This window comes from Hylobates moloch, unplaced genomic scaffold, assembly GCF_009828535.3.
Source record: "Hylobates moloch isolate HMO894 unplaced genomic scaffold, HMol_V3 SCAFFOLD_2, whole genome shotgun sequence".
NCBI classification, from domain to species: Eukaryota; Metazoa; Chordata; class Mammalia; order Primates; family Hylobatidae; genus Hylobates; species Hylobates moloch.
In genome coordinates, this window is record NW_026652277.1 from 25,835,526 (window position 1) to 25,848,949 (window position 13,424).

General features: G+C 35.8%; 1 protein-coding gene across 1 annotated transcript in view; it reads left to right on the forward strand.

Moving 5' to 3' along the window:
* The window catches only part of DKK2 (dickkopf WNT signaling pathway inhibitor 2), a 108,969-nt gene extending 102,176 nt beyond the window's left edge, over positions 1–6,793 (forward strand). The window contains exons 2-4 of the mRNA XM_032172201.1: positions 2,662–2,812; positions 3,906–4,061; positions 4,398–6,793. Coding sequence (XP_032028092.1) covers positions 2,662–2,812; positions 3,906–4,061; positions 4,398–4,648 — 558 coding nt within the window. The 3' untranslated portion in view covers positions 4,649–6,793. The remainder of the gene's footprint in view (positions 1–2,661; positions 2,813–3,905; positions 4,062–4,397) is intronic.
* The last annotated feature ends 6,631 nt before the right edge of the window (positions 6,794–13,424 follow it).

The following is a 13,424-nucleotide window of genomic DNA, read 5'->3' on the forward strand; positions in this document are numbered from 1 at the left end:
TTCTTGATTATATTCATAGATAAAGACTGTTTATTGGACCTAGGAGTTACATAAGCATATTAGAAGCTGTGTAATATAACTTTACTTTTTAATTATTAAAAAAATTATTTTTAAAATTTCCAAAGAATGCCTCCTAGTATTTATGTTCTGAGATTCCATTCCAAGTACAAGTTCCCAATATACATAACCTTGTATAGTTAGGCATTTTTTGGCATACTTTCTCTGCCTGTGTCATTTTTACTTCAAGTTAATTAAAAGATATATTGGAGCATAATAAAACTATGTTTTTTTTTTTTTTTTTGAGCCACTGTGCCCGGCCTAAAACTATGTATTTTCTAATATACTTTCTATTTTTGGCCAAATGAGATTCCCTCTTTAAAAATTATTATAATTTTATTGTAATCCCATTCAAATAAAAGGCTACGTGTGCATCCCATTTTTTTAATGTCATCTGCATCAGATATTTGTCATTTTAATATTTTCCAGTTCCTGTCAACTGAGAATGGAAAGATGGTGATGCGCCATTCACAATTTTTTGGCAGACACTACTACTTTTACCAAACAACCAGAAAATAAACAACTATCAATAACAGCTAATAAATAAAATAGTGTATCCTGTGGACTATTTTGGGGGGATGGAATCCAGGATTATCCTATACTCAGAATTGCTTGAGGATTTGTTATTTGAGTTGTAAATAGCACATGATGTTTTATGTGGCACATGTTTATTTCCGTTGAAAGAGCATGTCCTATTTTTGAGGAAGGAAAGAAACTTGTAACATCAAATGTTTGTTGCAAAACAATTTGATGAAATAAATGTAAATGAATCAGAAACATGTGAATTGTATTTCATTAAAATTAATGGGTTTAAATGTGAAGGGGGTAAATGCTTGGGGCAAAGAGTGTGGTAAGGCGGGAAGGGACATTTGTTTTGTTTTCATCAGTCTTGGATTCCTGAAAAATGGCTTAATAGTCTGAATTTCATCTCATTAAGATTCTCTTAAGCCTAATGGTGGAGTTACAGAGTGGGACAATAAAATGCAAATTTATTTTATAGCTTTATATGGCTCCAGTTATAAAGTATGCATCAAACATTACCACCATGCAGTCCTTCAAAATCACTTGCAATTTGAAGTTGGTGGTTTTTCTATATAATTCTTTTAAGGGTAAACAAGAAATTGTAATGATGCTAAAATACATTTTTTATCTCTCAGACTCATACATAAACTTCACATTTCCTTTTTCTAACTGAAGATGATCCGATCTAAATGGAAAACATGTGAGGGCTGAATGTGTAGACGTATATGCAGGAGATGGGCAGGAGGAGAAGACACTGGAAGAAAGGGAAAGAGTAAAAGAGATAAAAGGAAAAAAAGACATGAGAAATGCAGGCTGAGCTATGCCATCAAACCTAATTCATAAGTAAAGCACTGAAATCTCACTAAGTATTTGAGAGCCATAACCATTTTATCCCATAGTTTATGTTCAAATTATTTATGGTTGCTTAAAAAAAAATACATAGCTCATTTTATATTTTGTATTTTCAATTAAAAAATCATCTATTACTCTGAAAATGAGAAAAAAAATCAACTTCAAAAAAGAAAAACGGTTTACAAATGAGTCTCCCTGCCTCAAAATCTGAGTAAGTTTGATGTGGGTTATGACATTTTAGTTTCTCAACTTCCAGTCTCTGAACACAGGGACATTTTTAATGTTCCAAATACTTCCAAGAGGCAAGGGGTACACAAATGGGTATATACATATGTATAACCCCTGAAATCTTCATTTTCCTAAACTCTGAACCACCTTCTGTATTATTTTACATGTTTTTTTTAAGATAATATATGACACCGCTGAAGTAGCCTTCTGGACATACCATTAGGTAGAGAAATGTATGAACAGAGGTTCTTTCTTTACAATTGAAGGCATAGTAGCTGTGGGGCTATTTCAGGTCTGTAAGGAGTCTGCTTTTGTGCTTCCTGGGAATATAATGATATAATTGGAGCTTAGCATCTCTCTGGCTGCTGGGAGCTCAACTGCTGCTTATCACCATGTTTGGAATGAGGATCCTGTTCCTTAGTGTCTTTGTACCAAATAATTCACTGCCTCAAACTGTTCTGGAAATGTTTCTCCTCCTTGCTTTTATAGGCAGGAACTGAAAGGGTTCACTTTTAAAATATTTGTTTCATAATTGGGCAGGAGATGATACATTTTGGCTTCTAACATAGCCCTTTGTTGTTTTATTTAACATTTCTCTCATCGTTCTTTAACAGGTGAAAAAATCGAGTGGCTAAGATGACTGTGTCATTTGTGCCTTACAATAGCATCAATGCAATAATTACAACTGCTCTTGAGACCCCAGAGTCACATATAAGGGTTCTATGAATCAATAAAAGTCTAAATTCTAACTCTAGTGTTGTGTCAATGAAAATATACAGACAGCATCAGCTTTATCTTTGTCATCAAGCAATAGATATTTATAAGGTCCTCAATTAAGTGTCATTACTTAGGATCTAGGTTCAGAACATGATGATGACAGTATAGTTCCTTCCAGGTGAGATATATTGTGATTTATTTTCTATCATGATTTGCTACAGTAATGTTTCATAAGTGAAACAGGATCTAATCCTTTACTTTTGGTGTTGGTCCACTTGATGACAGGCCTACCCTTGTAGCAGTGATAAGGAGTGTGAAGTTGGGAGGTATTGCCACAGTCCCCACCAAGGATCATCGGCCTGCATGGTGTGTCGGAGAAAAAAGAAGCGCTGCCATCGAGATGGCATGTGCTGCCCCGGTACCCGCTGCAATAATGGTAAAAGATCTAAGTGTTCATGGGCCTCTTTCTTTTCATCATAGTAAGCCTGTCTCTCACGTCAGGTTATCTTCTCCTTACTCAGACTCCTGAAATATAAGGAGCCTGGCAGAATTGGTTTAGGTAGTGTAAGATTACCTGAATTACCTCCCCAAATCTTAGTGTTCCTAGACTCTGGCTGCTTTCTATATTTTATGACGTATGCTGATCTAGAATATTGCCATGTTGAAGTGTTGTGTATAAATAGCAAGACATTCTATTCCATTAAACACATAAGTGAATGCATGCAAAAGAACCAAAGAAATAAACTTGATATGATTTAGTAATGCAGTTGTAAATATCTATTCCAGTTTTGTGCTTTGGGTTTACTCAAGATGTTCTGAGCTCAGTCTTACGGTCGTAGAGTGATTGGTTCCTCCAAAGGGAGATGTGGGATTTTATTCCCCAACCTGGCTTCATCCAATATCAATAAATTTATGGGCAGACAATTCAGTAATAATGATGAAATGGATCACAGACAAGATGTGGCAAACACATTAAATAATTGCAGAAGGTAATTAGAAATATATACTTAATCATATAAAACAACATAATCAGGCTCATATTCTCATGCCTATTCCTGACCTCTGGGTGTAGACCTACTGTGAGTCTCTTGCACAGGAGGTGAAGGGAACAAGACCTCACACCATTAGAGAAGTTTACAGTGTAAACTAAGATTATGTTGTTAATTAATAAAGGTATCTGGATCCAGAGGATGTATGTCTGATCAGATTATTTAAAAATAGTACTAGCTAACATTGATTCTTCACATATATTCACAATAACTTTGTGAATATATAAAATTATACTTTCATTCCCAGTTTTGTCCAAGGTCTCTTAGTCTTGAGAGAGACAAAATTCATATCAAAGAAGTTTCACTTTAGGGCCAAAGTATGCTCAGTCTCAGTAAATAAGTAAATGAATGGATGGGTGGATAGATAGATAGACAGACAGATAGATAAATGGCTTCATATTTCACATCAAGAGAGTATGTGGATAAATATCACATTTCACAGAATTGAATTAGTCTAACTGATTATATGATCATCTCCAGGCATCTGTATCCCAGTTACTGAAAGCATCTTAACCCCTCACATCCCGGCTCTGGATGGCACTCGGCACAGAGATCGAAACCACGGTCACTACTCAAGCCATGACTTGGGATGGCAGAATCTAGGAAGACCACACACTAAGATGTCTCATATAAAAGGTAGGGATATCTGTAGTTCTGGGTTTTTTTTTAAATAAAGAAATAGAAGAAAAATATAAATAATTAATTCCATTGGTTTTAGAAAAAATTACAAGGAAGTTTCTTTAATCCTAGCTAGTCATTAAACTTGTTATTCAGATGGCAAATAATGGAAACAGACCATAATGGATTTATGTGATAAGTAGAGCCAATTGGTATCAACCAAGACTTTTCATTACAAATGGTAACAACATAGAAGATAGTATAAGTAAAAATATTTTATGTGCTTCTGATTGCAAAATAGAAATTTTTTTTCTGAAGTGTCAGGGTAACATCTATTGGCCATCATCTCTGCAGGGCATGAAGGAGACCCCTGCCTACGATCATCAGACTGCATTGAAGGGTTTTGCTGTGCTCGTCATTTCTGGACCAAAATCTGCAAACCAGTGCTCCATCAGGGGGAAGTCTGTACCAAACAACGCAAGAAGGGTTCTCATGGGCTGGAAATTTTCCAGCGGTGCGACTGTGCGAAGGGCCTGTCTTGCAAAGTATGGAAAGATGCCACCTACTCCTCCAAAGCCAGACTCCACGTGTGTCAGAAAGTTTGATCACTATTGAGGAACATCATCAATAGCACACTGTGAATTTGTGTATTTAATGCATTATAGCATGGTGGAAAATAAGGTTCAGATGCAGAAGAATGGCTAAAATAAGAAACGTGATAAGAATATAGATCACAAAAAGGGAGAAAGAAAACATGAACTGAATAGATTAGAATGGGTGAAAAATGCAGTGCAGCCAGTGTTTCCACTATGCAACTTGTCTATGTAAATAATGTACACATTTGTGGAAAATGCTATTATTAAGAGAAAAAGCACATAGTGGAAATTACTGACGAGTAGTATGTGACTTTCCAAGAGTTTAGGTTGTGCTGGAGGAGAGGTTTCCTTCAGATTGCTGATTGCTTATACAAATAACCTACATGCCAGATTTCTGTTCAACGTTAGAGTTTAACAAAATACTCCTAGAATAACTTGTTATACAATAGGTTCTAAAAATAAAATTGCTAAACAAGAAATGAAAACATGGAGCATAGTTAATTTACAACAGAAAATTACCTTTAAATTTGTAACACTACTTCTGCTGTTCAATCAAGAGTCTTGGTAGACAAGAAAAAAATCAGTCAGTATTTCCAAATAATTACAAAATAATGGCCAGTTGTTTAAGAAGGCCTTTAGGAAGACAAATAAATAACAAACAGCTACAAAAACTTTTTTTTCAAAATTTTAGTTTTACCTATAATTAACAAGAACTGATAGAAGACAAAAACAGTTCCTTAAGATTGTATGGAATGACAGTATATCTCTCTTTATCCTATGTGATTCCTGCTCTGAATGAATTTTACTTTCCAAACTATACCCATAAATTGTGACTAGTAAAATACTTGCACAGAGCAGAATTTTCACAGATGGCAAAAGAAATTAAAGATGTCCAATACATGTGGGAAAAGAGCTAACAGAGAGATCATTATTTCTTAAGGATTGGCCATAAGCTATGTTTTGATAGAATTAGATTGGTAAATACATGTATTCATACATACTCTGTGGTAATAGAGACTTGAGCTGGATCTGTACTGCACTGGAGTAAGCAAGAAAATCGGGAAAACTTTTTTGTTTGTTCAGGTTTTGGCAACACATAGATCATATGTCTGAGGCACAAGCTGGCTGTTCATCTTTGAAACCAGGGGATGCACAGTCTAAATGAAGATCTACATGGGATTTGCTATCATAATATTTACTATGCAAATGAATTCAATGTGAGGTCATGTGTCCGTACTATCCTCAAATTATTTATTTTATAGTGCTGAGATCCTCAAATAATCTCAATTTCAGGAGGTTTCACAAAATGGACTCCTGAAGTAGACAGAGTAGTGAGGTTCCATTGCCCTCTATAAGCTTCTGACTGGCCAATGGCATCATCCAATTTTCTTCCCAAATCTCTGCAGCATCTGCTTTATTGCCAAAGGGCTAGTTTCTGTTTTCTGCAGCCATTGCGGTTAAAAAATATGAGTAGGATAACTTGTAAAATCTGCATATTGCTAACCTATAGACACCACAGTTTCTAAATTCTTTGAAACCACTTTACTATTTTTTTTAAACTTAACTCAGTTCTAAATACTTTGTCTAGAGCACAAAAGAATAAAAGGTTATCTTATAGTCGTGACTTTAAAGTTTTGTAGACCACAATTCACTTTTTAGTTTTCTTTTACTTAAATCCCATCTGCAGTCTCAAATTTAAGTTCTCCCAGTAGAAATTGAGTTTGAGCCTGTATATCTATTAAAAATTTCAACTTCCCACATATATTTACTAAGATTATTAAGATTTACATTTTCTGCACAGGTCTGCAAAAACAAAAATTGTAAACTAGTCCATCCAAGAACCAAAGTTTTTATAAACAGGTTGCTATAAGCTTGGTGAAATGAAAATGGAACATTTCAATCAAACATTTCCTATGTAACAATTACTATATTTACAATTTGGTTTCTGCAATATTTTTCTTATGTTCACCCTTTTAAAAATTATTATTTGAAGTAATTTATTTACAGGAAATGTTAATGAGATGTATTTTCTTATAGAGATATTTCTTACAGAAAGCTTTGTAGCAGAATATATTTGCAGCTATTGACTTTGTAATTTAGGAAAAATGTATAATAAGATAAAATCTATTAAATTTTTCTCCTCTAAAAACTGAATTCAAAGTTCCTTGTCTTTTGCCTACGGGAAGAATTTTCATAGAATCATACTTTCTGAGAGTTCAACTGGACTTGGTCTGATTTTGAGGACTGGGTGTGAATCATTTGGAGGACATCAGCATGAGATAACTCAGAGCAGTTTACAATTACAAAAGGTAGTTTATTTCATGGCAGTTTAGCTGTAATTGTTAGAAAGTTGTTTCTGTTTTGTTTTTTTTTTTCCAAACCAAAATATTCCAGCTTGTGATTTACACCCATTTAGTCATACTTTGCCTTCTGGAACAACTTGGAACAAGAAAGTGCTCTTCACAAATTCTTCAAAATACTTTAAGACAGGTAAAATATACCCCATAATCTTCTCTCTAGGCTAAAGTTTTCCAAAATAGAAATACTATTATGCTTAGAGCATTGGTTCATTTCTACATGAACCAATGAACGTGAGCTACACGATGCCTTTTTCTGTGTTTGGAGAGAAACTGAGTGAAATCAAATCCACTTCCTGGGAAGCGAGTCTTTCCTCTGCTTCCTGAACCAGAGATGTCAAGAGTGTTTTGAGGAATAGTGTTCACCAAGTATGAGCAGGGATGCTACAAGAGCCCATGTTGTATTAGACATCAGAATGGGCTGCAAATATGGATAATAAACATTCTGTGACATAGTGAATGAATTAAATGTAGCTATGGCTGCTTCGTGAAGCTAAAACAGTCCCACAGCCAGAAGTTAGAGTTAAAAATACCTTAAGCATTGCTGAAATACTTTCCACAATATGTTAATTAGTCATTTAAGGATATTCTTAAATCATTGGCCATTTCCTCAAATTGAGAATATTTATATTTTCCAGTTAAAGTGTGCTTTTGACTATAACAATCATATAGGTGATCTTTTTCTTTTCTATTGTGCTCAGTGAGATGCTCTGAGAACTGACAAATTGTCCTGACATTTTTTTTTTTTTTTTTTTTTTAGTTAAGAAACAAAATACCCTTAAGTAGCCTTAGTATTTTAGGGGAAAACATTCAGTTACACTTTTGTAAATGTAATTGTAGCCTTAGGATTTTAGGGGAAAACGTTCAATTATAATTGTCTTCACTCAAAATCAGTCCAGTTGAAAAACAGATTTTTTTAAAAAAACAGGCAGATGAAAGATTACTCTATTGCTGGTGAAGCTAATATTGGAAAATGTAGCATATACCTGTGAGCAAGAAGACATTCTAACACTAAACACCAGAAATAGATTCTGTGCCCATTCACATTCAACACCAGACTATATCAGTTCCATCTTATGGGAGATGCCCTGTAAAATTTATAATATGAATGGGCAGAACAGAATGACACACCTCCTTCTGGTAGTTAACACCGAAGATGAAGCAGGTGGAAAAGGGGCTGAACTATGCATTTCTCATTCAAAAATCTCATCCAAAATTTTCCAAAACTGGACAATTTGTACTACATGAAAGGAGTGAGGGGTGGAGTGAGACAAAGATGATCATTCCATGCCACATCAAATTCACTTTAAAGATTGAGAAAGAAGAAGCCCTCCTCATATCCTTCCCCAGATCCTTAAATTTTTAACCCATTGTGCATACCATTTGTCTATGGTGAAGATATGAGTTTTAGCCAAAATCTGACCTGCTACCTGCTGGGGGAAGTCCCTGATGAAGTCTTTTTCCTAATGACAACCATTCCTTCTTTATGGATCCTCTCAGGATGTGGTATGGTGGGAAATTTAGCTTTCGTCCCCAGGAGCTTGCAAACTGTATGAAAATAATACATTAATTAAATAAACTTCAAGACCACTCTATATCCAGAACTAGAAAATAATTCTCTATTCTTTTAAATGTCCCAAATTATATCCATCATGTCATCTAACACAGTCTATTAGAGATTGTTCAGTGAGACTAAATGATACATTGAGTATATGATAATAAAATATGTAAAAGCATTTCAATAATAAAATTCTAACAATGCAGAGATGCCCCACCTTTGAATATAAATCTTCTTCCATTGAAAATTTCTTACGGAGAAAGTAAAGGACAAGAATTAAATCCTCTTGCATGTTAAAGTCAAAATAACTTGAAGTTCAAAAGAATTAAAGTCTGTAATCATTATCTTCTTCTTTATGATAAAGAGCCCAAAGAAATCAAAGTTTAAAATCTTCAGGTTAATAGCTAAAATTTTTCTTTCTTATTTGGTATTTAGCTCTGTCTCAGCCATAGGGTTTCCAGATGGCTGGGTGAGCTAGAACTTCTTCAGCAGCTATGGCCTGAGCAGTTTCTCACTAGAATGACTGCTGGTTCGATAGAACCTCAGAAGATTTATTATTTTGACAACAATCTCTGATGCAGCTCACTTTTACTAAAGTCCAGTGAATTATTATATCACACTCAATTAAGCCAAAGGTGCCACCACATTTAGAAAACAAGCTAATCTCATTCTTAGAGCAGACACCTTAGGCAAACTGCTGTTAACATATGCAGGGCTTACAATGCCAAAAATCATAGCAGAGATGCACGGACTCTGAATGTAGAAAGATGGAGAAAAATCTGGTTTTGGTTTGCTAAAAATGTCAGTCAATCCAAACCAGGTGTCTGTACCCCATGGTCTATGAAACTTAAACTTATATGGGAAAAATGTCCCATCAAGAAGTTGGATATGGCACTAAATTTTTCCTTATGGTAGAGTGGGAGGAGAATCCACTTGTATTCTATCTCCCTATAGGGAGTGAGTAGTAATTGAGATATTGCTGCCTTCAGTAAACATGGTCAACTTTAAAAATTTTGCCACGACATTAGCCTCATTAGGGCTTCCTTCTTTTGCAGTTAGCCCATTCAAAGCCTCCCCAGTGCTTAACTGAGAATAGGCTCTGTCTGGTGATGTGTGCTCCAATTATCTTGCAAGCTGAACTTTTTCAGGGCTGTGCACAGTGGCAGCTTCCATTGCTTCATGCTGTAGAATTATTTACTTCCTCATCTCTGCATTTGTTCTACTTATGCCATAACATCAACAGATTCCTGAACTAAAATTGCTATTGATACATCTGAAAGTTATTTTAGCAAAGGGTACACTCCTAGGAGCCAAGAAGACGCTCCTAACTTACATTCCCTCACTTAACATATTCACCAAGCGTCTATTATGTGCTAGGCCACTTTGTAAGCACAATGAGTAGAAGTAGAGTACCAAACTAATAAAGCCCATTTTTATATTCCAGTTAATTTTTAGCACAATGGCTAGGAGGCAGAAAACTAAATAAGAAAAATATCAGTACTATAGGAAACAAAAGATGAGCACTGTGAAGAAAACTGAAGGAGAGTAAAGGAACAGAGGGAGATGATTAGTGTTGTTTTATATTTTCCAGTGAGGGAAGATCTCTTAAAGAAGGCAGATTATGAGCAGAAACCTGATTGAAGTGAGGGAGTGGCAACAAAAACGTCTGGAGAAACTGACACGGGCAGTGGAAGAGCAAGGTAAACATTTGACAATGGGAAGAGGTTGAAAATGGAGACTAGGATGAAAAAAGGGAGAAGATAAGAGATGAGACTAGACAAGTAGCTGGGTCAGGTCATGTAGAACCTTATTAACCATCATTAGTTTTATTATGAAAGAGATATGGAACTGGTAGAAGCTTTTGAGCAAGGGAGTAGCTTGAGCTGACATGTTTCCCAAGGATCACCCAGTCTGCTGTGTGGAGAATATAGGCCATAGGGCAGTAGGGCATCCAGGCAAGAAATGCTGGCTCGGATTAGTGAGGTAAAGTGAAAGCCATGAGAGTTGTTGGATTTAGGGTATGCTGGAGGTGGATTTGCTGTTGGATTGCTTATCTTTCCTTCCAGCTGTAGTGAAAGAATGAAGGTGGTGAAGGAAAGAAGGGAGTCTCTCTAGACTAGCCTGAGGAACACAGAAAAACAATCTGTTGATAAGAAAAGTTAAAACAAATTCCTGTGCACTGCCCTTGTATTTAATAGGTAAAGAATTGCCTCTCAATAGAATATCAGAAATTCCTTAGAAAGTGGATCTTTGTAAATCTCTCATCAGCCATCTTGAGATCTTAAGAAAAACTCTATGAAAGAAGAATTACATCCACAAAATAGAGCTTATTGGATGTGCTAAGGGAAGTGGTTGCAAACAAATGAAAGGGTGAGAGAGTGGCAGGACGATATAGAAAAGAGAACAAATGGAGATCAGAGAACAAAGACTGAGCAGAATTTCCAGTGAGAGTGTAAAAAAAGAGATGCATCAAGTGGAATGCTGGGAATCCTAAAACGTGCTAATAAGAAACTTCAATTTGACATAGATACCAAAACATGTCAAGAAAAACTTACGGGAACAGAATAGTTAACTCACAGCAGTAGGCTTAGAAAATGATTTTAGCAAAGGGTGCAGCTCAGGCAACCCTCCCATTGACATTGGGCCAATGAATTGCATTAAAGGGAAATTTCTCAAAGTAAGTAATAGTTCTCTTTGAGTATTAAGTAATTGTATAGTTCAGGACCTGGGAATTCTAAAGAAATAACAGCATGCAAGTAATTGAAGTACTTTCATGAGAAATACACTTGCCATCATACTTCTCACACATACGTCATGAATACCACAGTGCACATAACCTTTTAAAATTTCCTGGGGGTCAGCATTTCTTATAGATGCCATGGACTTTTTTATTTGCTCCGCACCTTCCCACTTCACTGCACCTGCTGCACGAGTCATCATTTTGTGTTTAATGGCCAGTCAGTCTCCAGGGCCTAGTAACAGATGGAGAATATCAGATCAGCTAGCACCTGTAAAATATTCTAAGTCCTACTTAAGCTTTTCAGGCAGACACTGAAATTAAGACTGTTTTAGCCTCCATTTATGTTCCTCCCTTCTTATCTTTCCTTCCAGTGGGATCTTGTTCTTCCCAACAGTCACCAATTCTGTGCCCAAGTGTATGCCATATATAAAGATGATTTAGATAACTGTTAGATGCAGCAATGTCTGTGGGAATTTCAGAGTAAGTTTCAAGCTCTTTAACACGGGTCCATGTCTTAGAACTTTTCAAGATTCAAATATAGTGATGCTTCCTTTTATAATGCCTGAAAGGAATACACAACATGACTCGGTTTTACATGTTTCAAGGGACCTTGCATTCTGTACAGGGAGTAAACACCCCAAGACACTATGGGCTTCAGTCTGAGACTGTTAAAAATCAGTATTAGCTCTGGAGAAACATGGGGATGCTGCACAAAACTTTTCCTAATATAAGAGAGGTCAAGGCAACTTGAAAGCATTTCGGATTCACTTCTTCAATGAATATAAAGTTGCTCAAAACACTGTTTTAAGATTACAGAAGAAAATGGGTATCTGTTGCTTAATAGAAAAAAACAACCCTAAGAGAGATCTACTCAGTGTTAAGAGTAAGATAGGCAGAAGAGTTTGATCATCTGGGAGAAAGGGGTAGGAAGAGGTGATTCAAGAAAATGTTCAGGGAGCAAGAACTAGGTGGACTTCCCTTTTAGAAAAACATGTTTTGGTAACCTCGAAATAGGACAAATAAAGGGAACATTTAGAAAGATTGATTGGGTGAAAATTTGCTGTTAGGAATGGGGGCTTTACAGAAAAACCAGTGACTGAAGGACTATCCAAAGGGTATTGTGTTAGTCCAACATTCTCCTCTTACTCATTAGGTCATCTTATCTCATTGTCATTTGGCAAAAAGTATAGTTCATAAGGTCTCTCCAATAGGATTAAAAAATAATAGTAGTGATAATAATCTTACATCTATTCAGCACTTTTTACTTTGTCTCAGAATACCATCAAGGGTGTTACTACACTTTATTCTTTACCATAAGCTGTAATTCTTTCTACTGAATGTTTGCTATAGACTAGGTGCTGGCTTAGTGCTGTCTCTACATCATCTCATGTCATCTGTCACAGCAACCTCTGCACAGTTAAGAGGGGTTGAGCCAGGATTTGAGACCTTGACTCTCTGAAGCCAGAATTTTCACTTTTAATCATGAATTTATACTGCTTTCATTAGAAATCAGCCTGTTTATGATTTGGGAAGATTCTGTGGCTTGCCTGCTGTCAAAGAGTTCATGAGTATCAGAGCTGAGGTTAAAGCCTATTTTTGGCAATCATCTCTTTACTGTAAGCTTTGTTGATTACATCCTAAAACAGTTTCCTAACTTCCTCCAAAACCGTAGAAGTTAGTGCTGGTATTAGGGCTAACAATCAACATGTCACTCTCTCCTCCAGCCAATATCGCTCCCTGTTCATTTCTTTTCGGAGGACAAACTCAACCATCAGTCAGTATTTAGACATTAACGAGAACAACTTAAGGGTTTATCACATTCTTCAGGTTATAAGGCATATAACTAAAATCTATATCATTTGATATGTAGAGAATTGAAAGGTAATTTTGAAAGTGCAAAATTTCACAAACAGAGTGAAGAGTAGGAATGTGATTTTTATAAACAGAATTTAAGGAGTATGTGACTGGAATTATTAGACTTAGTATGACTAACACATTAAAATAAAAATTGGCCCTCCATCCTATCCCCGCCTTGCATTCTGCTGTGAGAACATGGTTCAGAGTAGAAAATTACCATTTCTTTGAAAATATTGCTATATTTTAGAAGTCAAATTAAGTTTCCACTGAACT